This window comes from Colletotrichum acutatum, assembly GCF_030867785.1.
Source record: "Colletotrichum acutatum strain CBS 112980 chromosome Unknown BDZ83scaffold_42, whole genome shotgun sequence".
NCBI lineage: Eukaryota > Fungi > Ascomycota > Sordariomycetes > Glomerellales > Glomerellaceae > Colletotrichum > Colletotrichum acutatum.
In genome coordinates, this window is record NW_026849036.1 from 54205 (window position 1) to 71750 (window position 17546).

The window sequence follows — 17546 nt, forward strand, 5'->3', positions numbered from 1 at the left end:
CGGCGGCGATGACGGAACGTGAGCCTGGCATAAATGCCAGCCAGGTGGGAAGGGATATATAGGGTTAAAAGCTGAGGTCCAAACTCGTGTAGCAGTCAGTGAATCATGTCGTGCGATGGCGAGAGTTGGTAGAACAATTATACACGAGTTTCTACGGCCCCTATCTTTTTATCTCTCTTTCATTGTACAGATTGGTTGGGAGTTTTTTCGGTCTCCGCGTATCGTGACCCGCCTCTATCCTACATATCTCCCAGCCGATTTTGTGACACTCCCCCAATGTTTTTGATGGTACAGATGATAAATGTGCCATACGTCGCCCCTCCTTGGCCGCCTTCCCCCCTTTTCATCCCTTGGTGATACAGAGAGCCCTGGCTTTCCCGCATAGAGGCCTCGGAAACAGCAGGTCTTTCCCCCCCCCCCCCTCCAATGCCTATCTCATCGCCAAAAGTACAGTAACAGACTCAGGCATCCCGAGTCGTCAAGCGGCCCCATTTTTGATCTTTTCCTGAGTAGGTCTTTTTCTTCTTCTTCGGTTTGAATCTTTCTTTACAGCTCACCCCGGAAGAGCATCTCCTTTCTGCGCGAGCGGTCCTCGCGGGCCTTTGTGCGAATACCACCCCAGCGGCTCTTGACGGCCTCGAGCTTCTGCGCGAGCTTCTGCGTGTGCTCTCGCGGGGCAGGCGTGCAGATGGTGATGAAGGTCTCGGAGCAGTCAAACTTGCGCGCGAGGGCCGAGACGGACCAGAAATCCGGGTCGTGGGCGCGGAGCTTGCGGATCTCGGCGACGTCGTCCTTGGAGAGGTGGTAGCGCGGGTTGGCGCCGCGGGAGGGGACGTTGAGGGCCGGGGGGAGGGGTGTCGTTGATTTTGATGAGGATGTTGCTTGTGAGGAGGAGGCGAAGAGGGCGGAGAGGTTTGCGCGGCGGCGGGGGTCGGAGGCCGGGAGGAACTTGAAGGGGGTGTGGTAGACGGAGGGGGCGGCGGAGGGCGGGTTGTAGATGATTGTGTCGCCGGCGGCTGGGGTCGAGGGGAGGAAGTCGGGGTGGGGAGGGATGTTGAGGGCGCGCTTTGTGCGGGAGAAGGTCTTGTGGCCTCTTCGGGGGACGGTAGTGGTTGCTTGTTGGCGGAGGAGAGATGCCAGCGTGGCGGCCGGTCTTGTCAATGTCCTGGCCTCCATTGTCGGTTGGAAGTTGTGATGGAGCTTGGGAAGAGTACCGTGTTTCGTAGTCGTGGTCTCTCTCGTTCACTTTTTTTCGAGGACGTCGGTTAGGAGCTTGAGATGGCCAATTGAATGGTTTCCTTGAGAGAGTGTGACAGCACGGCCAGCGTCGCTTCGGCGCGAGTCTCGAACGGGTCGACTGCGGCGCTGGGGGGGAGGCTTTGATGGGTTGGTCGCGTGCTACGGGGGAAGCTCTTTCGCGATGCTGTACGGGAGACCCTGAGGCGATGATCTGAAGTTTTTCGAACAGCCGATTGGAAATTTGGCTTAGGTAATGCAGCATGTGGAGCGAGCTGTCCCAAAAGGGATGCTCTACTGATTAGGTAAGGAAAGGGTTGTTGCCTTGCGTTCCCCAATTACGCCTCAGGCACGTAGTCCATGTCGACGCTGTTCTTATCGATAGTATCACATGACATATCACGCGGGAGGCATTCAAAGAAGCGTGGAACTTCAAGACACCAAGGAAAACGGGCTGGTCCGAGGAAGTGGAACTGATTGGATCAGGGTTTCCTTGGCTTTCTCTGCCAGCGCAGCGTCGCCGGTGACGTCTGCGAAGCTTCCCGGGGGGCGCCCCTTTACCTTCCGCGTTACCTCCCCCGATCCTCGCTGTCGGTTGCTCCAGTGAAAGGTAGAAAGGCGAAAGAGCAAGATGGAAGGTTAAACGCAAACAAAACAGGCATGACAACTCTGTGGTTTCGGGGAAAGCATCTCTCAACCGCGGCGCGGCAACGGTGTTGCTCCCGTCGGCTTTTTGCTATAGTTTCCTTGTGCCCTGTTGAGAGCATCTGATGCGCCAAGGGAGTTGGTTACGTGGAGTAGTGTTTTTCCCAAGAAATACCAAGGAAAGAGAAGGCATCATTGCAATGCGTTATTTTCGCAACTGTGCGTGTGCAGGCGCTTTCCAACGGCAGGTATTGGGAAGATTCTATTGTCATCCTACGCATTGGTGTTGTTTATGCAGAATCGACAGTGACGTGCTTTCCAACGGGGCCCGGTTTCCCAGGGACCAAGTGTAAAGCGAGGCGGGAAGCCCGATTTACGCAGGGATTCGTGCCTTGCCGGCGCAAGAGGGTCTACGACTTTACAGAAGGCAAAGGAGGGGGTCTTTATTGCTAAGTAGTGAGCGGTAAGTAGAACGAGGCGGCAGAAGAGGAGCCTTTTTACTGTGCGGTTTTGGCACCTTTTCTACTTTGTCATGACCGCTTTTGGGAAGATCTCTTCTTTCTGAGGGAATAAGTCGCGAGCGCCTACGGGCTGGCCCAGTAGCGGGATAGGTGACTGGGTACTCCTGCGAGTTTAATGCTTCTTTCTAAACCCCTCAGATGTGATGGAGATCACTGATGCAGAGCCCGTGGGGAAAAACATGTCAAAGAAGAAAGAAGGCCGGGACCGAGGCTGACGAGGTGGGAGGGTGGAGAGAGAATGTTGAATGGGGGATCAATTCGAAGCCAAAAACAGGGAACGAAAAGAACTTTTTGGGGGCGCGAACAGCTCAATGTTGGCAGAACCCAGAACCAAGAACGCCAGAACCTAGGTGTCTTCTGACTCCTCTCTGTTGCAAGCTTCCCGAGTCCCGACTTTTTTCGTCTGAACAGGGAAGAGGGGCGATCCTCGTCGTTTCTTCGGCCATGTTCCACCAGCTATCAAACAAACCCTCTTCAAGGATCTAGAGTGGTCAGCGTTTTCGGATACAATAGCAGAGAGCCAGAGACACAAGAGAGAGAGCGAAGGACAAGGGTACTGGGGTTCGGTGGTCGGTGAGTAGCTTTACTTCAGACGGGGGAATCTCCGAGAGGTTCATGGGCTGTGACGCTGGGTATGCTCAAGAGAAATGCGCGAGTCAACTGACTCTGCTACAACAAACTCAGGGATGGAGCTACTATTCCGCAGTCGCCGACTTGTCGTACAAGATAATGCGGGATGGGGATTGACTGATGATGGGGATCATAACGGGGGTTCAACTCAGTGAACAACTCCCTGAGAGAAACCGAGACCAAAAAAAAGTTGCCATTGAGGGGTCTAAGACATCGAATCTCTAGTGACTACTGCGTACTGCATTGTGAAAGAGAAGGGGTCCAGGGTCGAGACTAGGCTGAGCTGTCCCTACGGCTAGCGAAAGTTGACTAAAGGGAGAAGGGAAGACTTGGCGATGCGTCCGAATCGGGTAACTTGGAAGACGACAAGAAAGCCAACGAGTCGCATTCGACATTCAGCCCCTTCAGGTCAGGAGGGCATAGGGAAATGAGCTCCTGTAGGACGCGTGTGAGATTAATGGTGATATCCAGTTAGAACTTAGAAGAGCAAAAGAAAAGAAAGCTACGAGAACTTTAGTCGGGCGTCCCAAACAAATTACATATTGGATACGGACGGACGAAACACACGGACAGTCAGCCGATGTAATCCCAACTGGATTTCGAGACACGCCAAAGGAACGCCAGGCGGTCGGTCTACGGTCGCCTTTCGTTTTCCCCGCGTATCCATTCATCGCTATCGTCGCTTGTGCGACTTACTGCGTGTAAGATACGAATTACGGCCGCCGATCGGTTCGCGGTCGCGTAGTCCGCCGAGGAACTGAGAAAGGACATTCAACGTTTCCCCCCCAAGGCCAACGGGGATGTGTCCGGACAGAGTTTCAACAAGTCCAACGTTATAAACCTCACAATACGTATGCCTAGTCAGATTTCCCCCTGACGCCGGTTGAGGAGCCATCGGAGGCTGCGGAAGTCAACGGGGGGACTAGCGGAGGATTTCTTTTCTTAACCTGGGCCTAAACCAAGAAAGCTTAGGAGGGGGGCTACTTGGGAGAAGACGTGACGCGGTGCCTGAGCTACACTACTGCCGGTGACAAAGATGAGAGGCGAGATGAGATCGCGTCCGGTTCGCCTTTGGAGATATCGGGCTCTCTGCTAAGACTTCCCCCGGGCGTCTTTGGGCGGTGATGGTATGTCATGATCATTCTGGATAAGCGGCACGAGAGTAACAGAGTGAGGTAAGGCACAATGCAAAGGCATAGTGAGGCTCGCGGTATCTTGCCTTACAAGCTATAGTGGGTAGATACTTGGGTGAATACTCGGTACTTGGGTAGAAATCCGTGCAGCGTACTAGGTAAGGTACTTGCTGAAAGGCAAGGTATGAACATGGTACGTAGTAATTATAGTGGTGAGTGGTGACGGGTGGGAGAAGGAAGGGGGCCAGACATGTCACCCGCAGCAACTTCCTTCGGCGCGGCATCACGTCAATGCAAAAACTCTAAACAACGTTGGGAGATACGGGGCTGGAGACGGGCGGCGTAGACGTCGGGTACGTCGCGACGTGGGAACGTGACGGGGACATCCCCCCCCCCCCCTTTTTTTCACAAGCTGCTAAGGTATTCTTCCCTAGGTACGCAGAACCTTAGTGAGCGTTGTTGACGGGTGACTGACGGGTGACCGTTCCCCTTTGATCGTCTGGTGGGAACGTTTTAGTTTCTCTTAGCTGACGGAGCAGCGTTGGGCCAGGAAGCAATCAGGAACCTGCGCGAGAGCGAAGGAAGGAAGGGAAACCAAAGTATCCCGTAACTTATCCATACCTTCCTTACCTTAGGTACTTGGTAGAGTGTAGTGTAAATGGACCGAAAAAACATGATCCGCTGACTGCCGAGCAGCGACGCGAAAACTGCTCCTGACAGGCGATAATAGCTGCCCCTTCCCCAGCCTGTTCTTTCCCTTCGCTCCTAGGTTTGCATTTTCCAACGCTTCTATTCCCGAATAAATCTGTGTACCCGTACCTTGCTGTTGCATCTACTGCATCCAGCACTCTTGATACCACATCATCAGACAGAACGTCCACCGCCTCGCCCGCATCCATCAGTACCGCACCCGCAATCCGCCTCACCGGAGACCAGAAAAGCAATCCATATTATCCACCAAATAACGGGACCAACCCATCTACCTTATCCAACCGAACTCATCTCTTACGGAGCATCTCCAGGTCTCCAACCACCACAAGCAAGGCACAGCAGACCCAGGCCTGGGCCTCTCTTACAGATCAGCACCACAAGGCTCCTGCGGCAAGGGTCAAATCATCAGGAAACCGCCAATCCGCTTGCGCATCCTCTGGACCTGTTGCGTCACACGCTCCCGCCTTTCTCCCAGCTTTCCAAATCCTCGCTCGTCAACCAGGGACCGCTTCTAGAGGCCGTCTTTATCGAGCGCCAATTTTCGCACGAGACTACTGGCTACATTTTCTTGTCTGCGTGCCTGCGGCAGAGAAGCGATTCGGCCACCCCTCTTCCTCCTTGTCTCTTCATCGTCTTCGACTAAGAGACATAAGAAAAAAAAAGTAATACAGCAAGCGGCAGACGATCCTAAAAGGGACCAAGACCAAGACCAAGACGGACGACGAAGACAGACACCTGACTCTGTGTCCTCTAACAACGCCATCAACCCCCAAAAGACCAACGCCGTTCCGTGTAAATCATCCCATTTCTTCATCGCTCACGAGTCTCAACGGCTAGTCCGCTTCCACTCCCCAAATTCTGCACGCAGGGGAACTGAGCACATTCTCGGTTCTTCCCCCTTGGTGTTGCACTGCTCTGCTATTGAACCGTTCTGGTATGTACATCTCGATACTATTATCCCACCCTTCGGATATCCCATGCCCACCACACCCCCAACCCCATCCCCATCCATGTACTTTCTGTACCGTTCAGGTAAAAAAAGAACATCTTGGTTGTTTTGGCCGGGGTGTCTCCGTCGGCGGCGCTGTTACCTGCTGCGGACGGCGTGCGCATGTATTGCTTGCTTGCTGCTGCCGATGCGCTGCTCTTTTTTCTGCCTCGCCGACTGGACGCTCCTGTGACAATCAATCACCGCACTCGCACACTTGCACCCCCTTCCACTTTCCCCTTCCCTTGCAGTGACCCAAAAAGGGCGAATCGCGGGAATATACGTCAGGGTCACAGGGTCACCAAAAGCCAATCTATTTGTCCCCCCACCACCTGTTTTCCCAGACTTCGTTTATCCACGTCCCTTTCCCCCTCTCTTTCTTCAAGGCCTACATAACATCAAGTCAACCTCAGGGTCCCTGTTTGTTGAAGAGAGACATTCCATTAACTCTTGGTCCCTTTTCTTACAGAAACCACTCTATACCATTGTGTCAGCAGATCCATCTGCATACCAACTCGCAAACACCAAAACTATCACCATTACCAACTCGAACAACCTTGCATCAAGATGAGCCTAGTCGAGGCAAACCCCAACAACATCGCCGAGACGATCGTACAGCACCCCGCCGTCGTCGCTCACAACATGGCCGGCACCACAAGCGGCGATGCGACACCCCGCGCCTCGAGTCACAATGAACCCCAGACGGACAACACGAAAAAGGACGTGAAGAATAAGGTGCGCGGATTGTTCGGACTCGGCAAGAAGAAGGAAGAGTCAAATGTCTCCAACAAGTCTTCATCATCTGCCAAGCCCGCGGCGACCGTCACCAGCAACCCTTCCTTGACACGGGACACCTCTAGAGCTTCAGCTCGGTCTACGACATCGCCTTACGTGCACCCTACCTCGCCAAGCCGCGGAATGTCTACATCCCCGCGAGTGCCATCCCCAGCAGGCTCCCAGATCTTCGAGCGAGATGTCGACAACATGTCAATCAAGCCTCAATCGCCCGCCATCCCGTCGCACATTCAAACCGAGAACCATATCCCTCCCGTTTTGGATGCATCATCCGAAGCAATCACAGATGACCACCTTGATCCGGACAGCGTCGAGATCGTCACCCACTCCCAGCATCAGCCAGCCGCAGCAGCTGTCACCGGCGTCAACGGAAACGGAACCCCCCACCCGCCCGATTCCATGGCCGCATCATGGACCGATGAGCTCCGTGCATTTGCGGATCGCGAAGACGCTTCCAACTACAATGCGCTCGATAATGCCGACGTGCGCAGGCTGAGCTTCATCTCTTTTGCCGACGTCGTGCAGGCCGAGCAGGGCGGCCACGGCGGCGCAGCAGGTTCTCGTGACTCCATTCATGTCGCTGGGCTGACATCCCTCTCGTCCATCAACGCCCGCTCGCCCTCACCCATCCGATCACCAGTCTCTTCTCAGGGACCGGGCACATCGCCGCCAACAAGCAACCCCGCGTCTGTGAAGGGACTGGAAATGTCCCCCGGACGCAAATCTATTGGCAGCCCAATTTCGTCCCATCACAACCTCAACATGAGCGGCGAGCTCAACATTGAGACGATGTCGCAAGCGCTCAGGCGCACGGGAAGCACGGATCTCAGCGGGGTCCGTAGCTTGCCCACGAGCCCGATCGAGGGACCATCACGTTAAGGAGACTATGACGGGAATTTTGATGAAAACTGAAGCGAAAACAAAACAATTTTACGTTACGGAGTCGGAGGCAAACCGGAGAAACCATTGATACCAAAGTGGACGTTTTATGACACTTTTTTTTTTTCCCCTGATTTCTTGCCGTTTTTATTTTTCTTCTTTTTTTCAAATGCTGAAGATCGGGCCAGCAGCACTCGTTGATGGGGGCTAGCTCATCGAATTAGGGAGGGGGGAAACGTGTTTTCTTCTCTTCACATGCGTTTTTCTTCCACCTCGATAGGGCTCGATTTTGGAGTTGGACAAAGAAAGATAAATATTGTTATCATGTGCTTATCTCTCAATATGGCGAGCGGTATGCTTGTGGTATGTGCGTGTGCTTCTCTTCGAATTTGGGAACACATTGTTTCCCACAGGTCTGTTCCCTCACCCAGCAAATTCTGGCTTTGGATCAGCTGTCTTCCCCCACTCCTGCTCTTTTTCCTTTACACTCTAGGCAGTGGGAATACAGGCTGTGATTTGAGACGACTATTTTTTGAGGGGTACATGTCATTCGCGTGATTGAAGGCGTACGTATGCGAGTGTCCGGGTCCAAGTCCGCTGAATTTCTGACAGCGTGCTAAATCGTCCGAATGAACAAGTTAGCGCCAACGGCTAAGGTAGTCCACGTGTCGCCGAAGGAATTTTTCTTTCAATTCCTCCTCTACGAAAATCTACATGAGGTCTGGGGTCATGAGTGCTCGGTAGTAGCCGGGCTGCATTTGGGGGTGAGGAAAATTGTCTACGGGGCTTCCAGGCGGGTTTGGGCTAAAGCGCAGGTCGGCCTGAATTCTCATATGCAGAAGGCATATACAGCAGGCTGGGTATGTCCTTCCTTGATGCCCATTTCAATCACGAGTCTCTATTGTTTCTGTCATATTCCGCAGCCGTCAAAGGGTAGGAGCGAACGAAAGCTGAAGCTGGAACATGTGCGCTCTATCTTGTTTCACGGATAGGAGAGGGTTGACATATCATGGTAGACAACCAATGATGCTATACGGTCTGGTATCTTTACAAGTTTGGTAGTTGTATTCAATACATCCTCGCCCATGTCCCCATCTTCTACACGGTCGCTATGGACACAGTCTTGGCCCTTTTCCTTCCTCATCAAACGACAGACAAGCTCCGTTTTCACCGATCATAATTCCTGGCCTTGGGCATCTTCTTCTCCTCCATAGCCTCCACGTCCTTCTGCTTGTAAAAGTGCGGCGCCAGCTCCGCAAGCCACTTGCTCTCGATGGGCATGCAGCTACGCATGTACTCCTTCGTCGTCTGCACGAGCTCAAAATACACGAGCATCTTGGTCGGCGGGTCGACGCCCATGAGCACCGACGACGGGTGCACGTAGACGGTGGCGTTCTTCTTGACGGTGCGGTAGCTGTCGCCACTGCGCTGCAGCCGCGCCGCGTTGGGGAAGAAGCCGGCCGTCAGCGCGCGCTTGATGGGCGGCAGGTTGGACGCGCCGCAGCTCGAGGGCGAGACCTCGACGCGCTCGCAGAGCTTAGCCAGCTGGTCGCGCACGTCGCGCGCCCGGGTCAGGGAGCGCTGCTGCAGGAAATTCTCGCGCGACCAGATGGGCGAGAAGTCGCTGTCGACCCACTGGTTCCAGATGTTGAGGAGCGTCAGGTGGTCGCCGCCCTCCTTGACGGTGAAGCGAGCGCGCGCCGAGTCGGCGTGGATCTTCTTATCCTTGGGGCGGAAGAAGAGCGCAGAGGCCTCACTGAGCATGGAGACAACGGAGAGCACCTCCTCGACGCAGCCTTCCTTGTCGGCCGCGAGGACGGCCTTGGCGAGCATCGGGTCAGTGGGGAACTCGGCCATCTGGCGGCCCATCTTGGTAAGCTCGCCCTTGTGGTTGAGAGCCTGGAGGGCAAAGAGCTGGTTGAGGGCGCCGATGAGGGCCTCGGTCGGCGGCGGGTCCATGAACTCAAAGTCGAGGAGCTCGTTGATGCCTAGCGACTTGAGCTGGAGGACGACGCCGTTGAGGTTCGTGCGCTGAATTTCGGGCATGGGCGACTCGTCCATCTCGTTCATGTAGGCGAACTTTGTGTAGAGGCGGAAGCACTTTCCTGGTCCGACACGACCGGCACGACCACTCCTCTGGTTCGCGGACGCCCTTGAGCAGGGTGTCACGACGAGGTTTGACATGCCGGTAGCGGGGTTGTAAACGTTCTCCTTGACGAAGCCGGGGTCAATGACATAGACGATGCCGTCAATTGTCAAACTGGTTTCGGCGATGTTGGTAGCCAGAACGACCTTGCGAGCACCTTCTGGAGTCGGTTCGAAGATCTTTGCCTGCAGCTCCGATGGCAAGTTGGCGTAAATTGGGCAGACAACAAGTTCCTTGACACGGCTTCCAAGCTTTTTTGCCGTATCGACTATTTGTTGTTCGGCTGCGTCAATCTCGTCTTGACCCGTGAGGAAGACAAGGATGTCGCCCTTGCCTTGCGTTGTGTGGATTTGGAAGACCGTGGTGATGGCGGCTGCCAAGTAGTTGGCTTCTGGAGCTGGTGTGTAGTAAATGTCAACTGGGTATCTTCGTCCGGGAATATTGTAAATAGGGGCATCGTCAAAATAAGCGGCGAACTTTTCGGCGTTCATCGTCGCTGATGAAATCAGTAATTTTAAATCCGGCCGCTCTCTTGCCAAATCCTTGACCAGAGCAAGCAAAATATCCGTGTGGACAGTTCTCTCGTGAGCTTCGTCAATCATGATGGCCGAGTACCCGGAAAGATCAGGTTCAGTCATGAACTCTCTCAGCAACATGCCGTCCGTCATGTATTTCAGAATCGTCTTGTCGCTCGTATTGTCCTCGAAACGGATCGAGTACCCGACCTCCTGTCCAACCTTGACGCCGACTTCGTCTGCCACGCGCGCAGCGACACTCATCGCAGCGACACGACGCGGTTGCGTACATCCGACCTTCATTCCATTCTTGGTGAACCCAGCTTCGTGTAGATACTGCGGTAACTGTGTCGTCTTTCCAGAACCTGTTTCTCCAACAATGACCAGAATCTGGTACTTTTCCATCGCCGCGAGAAAGTCATCTCGATATGCGTAGATGGGCAGGCTCTTCCTCGTCTCCTGAATGGTGAGCTGCTTCTTCTCTGCTGCCTCGATCTGCGCCGCCAGGAATTGTTGCTCCTTGGTCAACTTGCCCTCCCCAGGCATACTCGATCCCAAGTTCCATTTGATGTACTGCTCCTCGTCCATGACGTAGGAATAATCGTCGTTCTCTCTCTCCGACCTCTGGATCTGCGCCTTGGCCTTGGTGGCCTGTTCCCTCTCCCACTCTTCATGCTCCGTAACGAACTTTTCTTGTCCGTACTCATCCTTCTCCACGTATCTCTTGTACATGGCATCTTCCTTCCTCTTCTTGTCGATTTTGCCCTTCTCCGTGATGTAGTCCTCCGGTATGTAGTACCCATCTTTGTGGTCGTCAATCTTGAGGCGCTCCTCAGCCAACCGCAGAATCTCGCGATTCTTAGTGAACTCGGCCTTCTCCCGCTCCGATAACCTCACGCCGCTCCTCAATTCTTCCGTCTCCTCAGCGACCTGTTTGCGCAGCAGGGCGAGCTTCTCAGCCTCTCGTTTTCCGAGGTACATCTGTCGACTCTTCATGCGGAGGTCCTCCATGTTCGCCTTGCGATCCACCTCTGGCCGTCGGCTCTCAGCCGTCTTTGACTTCTTGTCGTCCTTTTCCCGTAACCGCTTCGCAAAGGCCTCTCGCTCCTCGATGTCGCGCTGGCGCTCCAGCTCCTCCTTCGCTCCGTCCGATAGGTCCGCGTCTCGTTCGCGATCATCGTGACTGAGCTTTACCCGCTTCGACGCAGACTCTTTGAATTCGGGCTCGTCATTGCCGTCAACTTCTTCGGGTTCCGAAGGTGGCTCCTCGTCCGCCCACCTGTCGTCGTCGTCGTCTGCGTCTCGTTTTCGGTACTGTTTCGAGGGCCGGGCCGGTGATCTGGAGCGCGACCGTCTTCTGGAGGGTCTATCGCTCCAGTCGCGATCCCGATGTCTTTCGCTCGAACGGTCGCGATGACGCGATTTGTGCTTCTTCTTGTCCTTGACTACCTTGGCGGGGCCGACCTCGTCGTCCTCCATCGGGAGGAAGGCGTACTTTTTTGATGCCATGATCGTATGTATCAATCCCCACGTCCGAGATTCGAGGTTACCGGCGCTTTCAAGAGGTTTCGGCCTGAGAGCTCAGAAACAAATTTTACCAAAGGAAGCCTGGAGTCGGTCTGACGATGTGAAGTTATGAAGGTGTAGGCCTCATGCAGTTGACATGCCTGGCGTGTCTCTGCGCATTCGTCTGAACTTCCAAAGGCCCCACACAATTTAGCCACGAGAGTGGGGCATAAGCTGTAAAGAAGGCAGTGCCCAATGACCATCTTCGGATAACATGTCTTATCGGACCTGCGTAGCTCCCTTCTTAACACGTTGGAACTTTACATTTTGGGACAGCTGGTTTGCGCGCCTCCTTTGGATCGATTACCTATTATCTCCATACTCTACCTCACTTCTCTTTTTTTCTCTCCTTTCTTTCGCAACCCGACTTCTCTTTTGATAAGTCCTTGACTTTTTCCATTCATTTGGGACGTGGAAAATCCAATAGGTCCACAAGTCAACAAGCATTTTCTTTTGCGCTAGGTTCATCGAAAGAAAAGTACCCTATCTCGAAGTATACCACAGGGGGCCCACGATGTACCTCCGAGGGGCAGCACTCGTGCTGCTGCTCATATGCCTCGTCCAGCTGGCCGTCTGCGCCGAGGACTACTATAATCTCCTAGGCATCAGCAAGAAGGCCTCAGATCGTGAGATCAAATCCGCCTATCGCAAGCTGAGCAAGAAATACCACCCCGATAAGAACCCGTATGCATCTTCCTATTCTCCTTGCCCCTACTCATTGCATGAAGCTGATCAGTGACTCCCATAACAACAGAGGCGACGACAGCGCAAAGGACAAGTTCGTCGAAGTCTCCGAGGCCTACGAAGCCCTCATCGACCCCGAAACCCGCAAAATCTACGATCAATACGGCCACGAGGGCCTCAAGCAACAGCAGCAAAACGGCGGCGGCCACCGCCACGACCCCTTTGACGTCTTCTCCCGCTTCTTCGGCGGCGGCGGCCACTTTGGCGGCCACGGCCAGCGCCGCGGTCAAGACGTTAACGTCCGCATCGGCATCTCCCTCCGCGACTTCTACAATGGCATCAACACGGAATTCCAGTGGGACAAGCAGCACATTTGCGAAGACTGCGACGGCACCGGATCTTCAGACGGCAAGGTAGACACCTGCGGCGTCTGCGGCGGCCGCGGCGTGCGCATCGTCAAGCACCAGCTCGCCCCCGGGATGTTCCAGCAGGTCCAGATGCAGTGCGACGCCTGCGGCGGACGGGGCCAGGAGATCAAGCACAAGTGCCACACGTGCGGCGGCGCGCGCGTCGTGCGCAAGCCCACGACCGTCCAGCTCACCGTCGCCCGCGGCGCGGGCCGCGACAGCCAGATCGTCTACGAGAACGAGGCGGACGCGAGCCCGGACTACGTCGCCGGCAACCTCGTCGTCACGCTCTCCGAGAAGGAGCCCGAGATCGGGCAAGACAACCCGGACCGCGTCGATGGCACCTTTTTCCGCCGCAAGGACAACGACCTCTACTGGACCGAGGTGCTCTCGCTGCGCGAGGCGTGGATGGGCGACTGGACGCGCAACGTGACGCATCTCGACGGCCACGTCGTGCGGCTCTCGCGCGACCGGGGCGGCGTCGTGCAGCCGGGCCACGTCGAGACGGTCAAGGGCGAGGGCATGCCGATTTTCCACGAGGATGGCGACAGTGTGTACCACAAGACGGAGTTTGGCAACCTGTACGTCGACTACGTCGTCGTGCTGCCCGATCAGATGGAGAGCGGCATGGAAAAGGAGTTTTGGAGCGTCTTCCAAAAGTGGCGGGGCAAGGTCGGCGTCGACTTGCATAAGGATAGCGGACGGCCAGAGAAGCCTCCGGTGCACGACGAATTATGATGAAAGAAAAAAAAAGAGAGAGAAGATGATGCCCCGTAGATGAATTGTGTGATACTAGAAATAGAAAGTGCCCAATTATAGTACATAATACGTGCTCTTTTGTCTTAATCTTCGTGTCATTGAATGCATGCATTGTCGATCAACCAAGCGCAATCATTAAACTCTGCTCATGTATTGATATCTACCAAAAGTGTCTCGAACCAGAGTCATAAATTCGTTATCTGTAACATCATGTCGTGTCTAGGTCCTAAGAATGTAAAAGCGCCAGTTCATGGCGTCGCAAAATTCATATAAGAGATCCAAAGAAATGGTCATAAATCGTCATCCGCTCTTCCTCCGCCTCCTTCGTCGGTCGTCATGATCGTCGTCGTCACTGTTGTCTATCCTACGCGAGTCGCCGCTTTGTTGCACTTCCTGAACCGCTCCTACCACATCCTTCAGCAGACTCTTCCAACTACTTTGCCCGCTAATCATGCCTTCGATGTCGCTCGCAATTTTTTGCACCACATCGCCATCTGTGCCAGCCACAGCCCATGCCCCGCTTGAACGCAATCCTTTGCCATTTCGTGGCCGGCTTTCGAACGCCCCTTGTCTCCATCGTGTGGCCCCCGAACTGCCACCGCCAACGGGTCGTCCCTGGTGATCAAAACGGTCGGGCAGGACTTCAACCTCGTCTTCCGATTCTGAAGGGGTTTCGATCTCCCTCTTGCGGCGACGGGAGACCGATTTGCTACTAGGTGGATCCGAGGAGGAACGCCTACGGTTGAGAACGGGCCGCAGCGTCGCTAGTTGCTCTTCGCTGAGAGCCGGTACTTCTTCCTCCTTCCTCGCCTCTTCCTCGGCCTGCTGCTCGTGAGCTGAGCGATGCAGCCGCAAGGTTTGGGATGATTGAGGTGACAGGGTGAAGGCGACAGACTTGGAGGAAGAATGTTGTGCCGTATGAGGGCGCTTTGCGGATAAAGCGCTCGACACCGACGAAGACGTAGGAGACAAGGACCGAGACCGAGATCGCGGCTGAGACTGGGAACGAGACCTAGATAGTGACTCGGGGAGAAACTTTTTGACACGCTCTCGCCACTTTAGACCATCTACGCTGAAAGTCAGCTTCTGTGCAGGCATGAACGAAGAAATGTCACAAAAGAAACAACGATTAGAACAACCCACCCTCACGACCCAGACCGGCTGGCTGGACAGCTTGTGGTGAGGAGCTACGAGATATGTCTTCACTCACATGGTCAGGACCAAATCTCGTTCCCGGCGGGCCACCGCCTGGAGGTGGGGGACCCCCAGCAGGCGGAGGGGGAGGATAGCCGCCGGCCCCACCTGTGGCCATCGGTGGAGATGGCCCCATTGGCGGTGGTCCCGGAGGGTACACCGAGTCTGAGGACGGGTACGGCGGATACTGATCTCTAAGGTTGGCCGTCGATATATTGGGATGCTGGGTGAAGCCCGCGGCGGCCGCTGGCGGTGGCGGGTAGAATGAGCCGCCAGAGGCGTGTGGCGGTGAGGGAGGACGGCTGTAGTTGTCGTAGTACCCGTCATCCCGAGCATCCTCTTCATATCCTGTGAAGGCTGTTAGTTCTACTGGTTTGTCAAGGTGTGCTCAGTTCGGGACTCCTTACTCCTGCGGTCCCTCTCTCTCTCCCTGTTCCTCATCCTGTCGTCTGTGCTGCGTTCTCTGCTGTAGGCGCGTTCTCGTGAGTAAGTCCTTTCGCGTGTGACGGATCTGTCTCTGGAGCGGGATCGGGCGCTTCTCTCCCTCGACCGTCTTTCTTCTCGCCTCTCTTCTCGTCTTTCCTCCTCCTCCTTCTCTTTCTTCTTCTGATACTGCTTAAGTCCAATCGCAGCGGCACCCGTCCCGACTGCTGCTGCCGCCATGTCTCTCAATCGGCTCTTGCTCCTCTTCTTCGCCGGCTCGTGGCCGTCGTAATCATCGCCAGACATACGCCGGTGTCGACGGCGTCGCCTCTCGTTCGCTGCAGACTCATACCCGTCGTCCGGCGGGTAAGGCGGATCGGTCGGCAGCGGTTCTGTTCCGTACTCAACTAAGCCTAGCTCAGGATCAGCGCTGCGCGGCTCGGAATATAGAGAGCGGGCCTGGGACCTGCTGCGCGACCGACGACGTTCACGCCGTTCCCGCCGGACTTCCTCCTCATAGTCCTGCTCTTCCAGTTCTCGATCTACCTCGCGGTCCTTCTTCTCCTTCCGGTTCTTGTAAATCTTGCTAGCAACTCCACCTGCCAGACCAGCGGCGGCAATCTCTGCTCCAGTCCTGATGCGAGACTTAGACCGCGACCTGCTCCTAGACTTGGACTTGGACTTGTTGCGGAAGTGCTGGACCAAACCCGCGGCGGCAGCAGTTGCCGCGGCAGCCTTAGCCACGGAGCGACTGCGGCTCTTCCGGCTCTTGCGGCTGCGGCTACGAGATCTAGATACAGAGTAGCTTGAAACAGAGTAGCCTCTGCCACGGCTTCGACCACGATGCATTTCTTCCTTCTCAATCTTCCCACTCTGGTAATACTTTGCGGCGCCTGCAACAGCGAGCGCGGCGGCAGCAATTCCTAGACCGGTCTTGATGCGGGAGCTGCGACTGCGAGATCTCGAGCGAGACCCGTAGTGATGGTCGTCGTGATAATTGTCTTCATACGCGCTACGAGCCCGGCGAATGATTTCAGTGCCTAGGCCACCGATAGCAGCACCAGCGAGGACTTTGCTTCCTCGGTTGGCACCAAGCTCACCGCGGCTGTCTCTTCGACTCGCAGCGAGAGCAGCGATACCGGCGCCAGCAAGAGCTCCCTCTGCAAGGTGGCGTTTGTGGTGATGGTCTGAGCTGGAGCTTCGGTTTCGGCGAATGACAGTCCGCTTCATGTAGTAATCCTCATCGTCGCTGATGTATTCGCCGCGGCCGCGGCCTCGTCGGTCGTAATGATACTCACGCTCATCTCGGCGATACGGACCAAGCTCCTTTGTCTCTCGGCGGTAGTAATACTCGTCCTCGCGGGGATCGCGGCGGACAACCTCACGAGGGGACTCGCGCTCTCTCAGGACGACAATGCCAGGTTCCTGACGGGGCACAATGATGGGCGCGGGTGGTGCAGCTTCCTGGACAATAATCTTCTGGGGCTCCGGAGCTTGCTGACGAATGATGACGGGTTGTGGAATAGGCGGGGGGCTGACGGGAGAGTAGAACTCGGTCTCCTTGCGGTATCTCTCGACCTCTGCTCCACCATGATCGTCTCGGAATTCTTCAACGCGCTTCTCAACTGTGACGTCTCCATCATCACGGCGTTCGACACGCTTGTCGACTCTGACTTCTGTCTCGGGTGAATGGTGATGGTGGTGGTGACGATGAGACTTGTTGGAGCGGCGGTCCCAGTCAACGCGCTCGCGCTCGACTTCGATAACGCTTCGATTGTCGGCGACGCTGCGAACATCGTCGAAGCGACCGGCATCGAAGCGGGGTGCGCGTTCACGTTCACGTTCGTACTCCTTTTCGTAGACGACGCTGCGGGTGTCACCTCTGTAGGGGTCAATAACTTCGCGCTCACGCTCGGTTACCGTGCGCTCAACGACCTGACTCCGAGAGTCGAAGGCGGAGCGCGGGCGATCGGGAGCATAGCCATACTCGCCGGAGGTGCGCAGCGGGTAGCCCGAGTATCGTGACCGGCGGTCGTCTTCTTCGACTTCGACACGCTCAGTCCGCTCGACCCTTTCGACGCGGCTTGGCGCTACTTTGTAACGGCGAACTGTGGAGGTCTTGTAACGGTCCTCATCGGATGAGTATTCAGTCGGGTCCCGGTAAACCCGGGTGGTTTCTCTATAAACTCCAGCCATCGCTGAATGCGATAGGGGCGTCGAAGGGCAACGCTGTTTTCGGGACGCGGCAGAGAAAAGTCAAAACGGGCGACAACGGTTCGGCTGGATGGTGTAGATTTGCAGGCGGGGGGTTGAA

The 17546-nt window shown here is 55.4% G+C and overlaps 6 protein-coding genes across 6 annotated transcripts; 3 read left to right on the forward strand and 3 right to left on the reverse strand.

The window, feature by feature from the left end:
* Positions 1-406: 406 nt before the first annotated feature.
* Positions 407-1473, reverse strand: BDZ83DRAFT_619901 (mitochondrial ribosomal protein subunit L20-domain-containing protein). Its single transcript, XM_060508157.1, has one exon. It carries the CDS (start codon positions 1174-1176, stop codon positions 547-549), a length of 630 nt encoding a protein of 209 aa, XP_060365394.1. The 5' UTR covers positions 1177-1473; the 3' UTR covers positions 407-546.
* Positions 1474-5853: 4380 nt separating this feature from the next.
* BDZ83DRAFT_651374 (uncharacterized protein) lies at positions 5854-7538 on the forward strand (the record flags this gene model as incomplete). The annotated part of the gene is made up of 2 exons (XM_060510448.1): positions 5854-5908; positions 6334-7538. 2 exons carry the CDS (start codon positions 5854-5856, stop codon positions 7536-7538), a joined length of 1260 nt encoding a protein of 419 aa, XP_060365395.1.
* Positions 7539-7666: 128 nt separating this feature from the next.
* Positions 7667-8272, forward strand: BDZ83DRAFT_305478 (uncharacterized protein). The gene is made up of 2 exons (XM_060502276.1): positions 7667-8104; positions 8181-8272. The coding sequence occupies exon 1, from the start codon at positions 7794-7796 to the stop codon at positions 8094-8096; it is 303 nt and encodes a 100-aa protein (XP_060365396.1). The 5' UTR covers positions 7667-7793; the 3' UTR covers positions 8097-8104; positions 8181-8272.
* Positions 8273-8705: 433 nt separating this feature from the next.
* On the reverse strand, positions 8706-11708 carry BDZ83DRAFT_719240 (helicase associated domain-containing protein; the record flags this gene model as incomplete). Its single annotated transcript, XM_060512158.1, is given in 6 exon segments — positions 8706-8966; positions 9057-9083; positions 9096-9162; positions 9175-9539; positions 9549-9643; positions 9659-11708. Coding segments are annotated over 6 exon segments (2865 nt in total).
* A 330-nt stretch (positions 11709-12038) lies between these two features.
* Positions 12039-13690, forward strand: BDZ83DRAFT_619906 (DnaJ domain-containing protein). Its single transcript, XM_060508158.1, has 2 exons — positions 12039-12449; positions 12520-13690. Exons 1-2 carry the CDS (start codon positions 12280-12282, stop codon positions 13592-13594), a joined length of 1245 nt encoding a protein of 414 aa, XP_060365398.1. The 5' UTR covers positions 12039-12279; the 3' UTR covers positions 13595-13690.
* A 225-nt stretch (positions 13691-13915) lies between these two features.
* BDZ83DRAFT_576697 (uncharacterized protein) lies at positions 13916-17428 on the reverse strand (the record flags this gene model as incomplete). Its single annotated transcript, XM_060504939.1, has 4 exons — positions 13916-14451; positions 14774-15157; positions 15210-15211; positions 15360-17428. 4 exons carry the CDS (start codon positions 17426-17428, stop codon positions 13916-13918), a joined length of 2991 nt encoding a protein of 996 aa, XP_060365399.1.
* Between the last annotated feature and the right edge of the window lie 118 nt (positions 17429-17546).

Excerpts from the sequence above, each read along its gene's own strand:
- BDZ83DRAFT_619901 (XM_060508157.1), bottom strand. The coding sequence starts at position 1,176 with ATGGAGGCCAGGACATTGACAAGACCGGCCGCCACGCTGGCATCTCTC.
- BDZ83DRAFT_305478 (XM_060502276.1), top strand. The coding sequence starts at position 7,794 with ATGCGTTTTTCTTCCACCTCGATAGGGCTCGATTTTGGAGTTGGACAA.
- BDZ83DRAFT_619906 (XM_060508158.1), top strand. The coding sequence starts at position 12,280 with ATGTACCTCCGAGGGGCAGCACTCGTGCTGCTGCTCATATGCCTCGTC. Across the intron at positions 12,450-12,519 it reads TACCACCCCGATAAGAACCC|AGGCGACGACAGCGCAAAGG; the intron begins GTATGCATCTTC and ends CCATAACAACAG.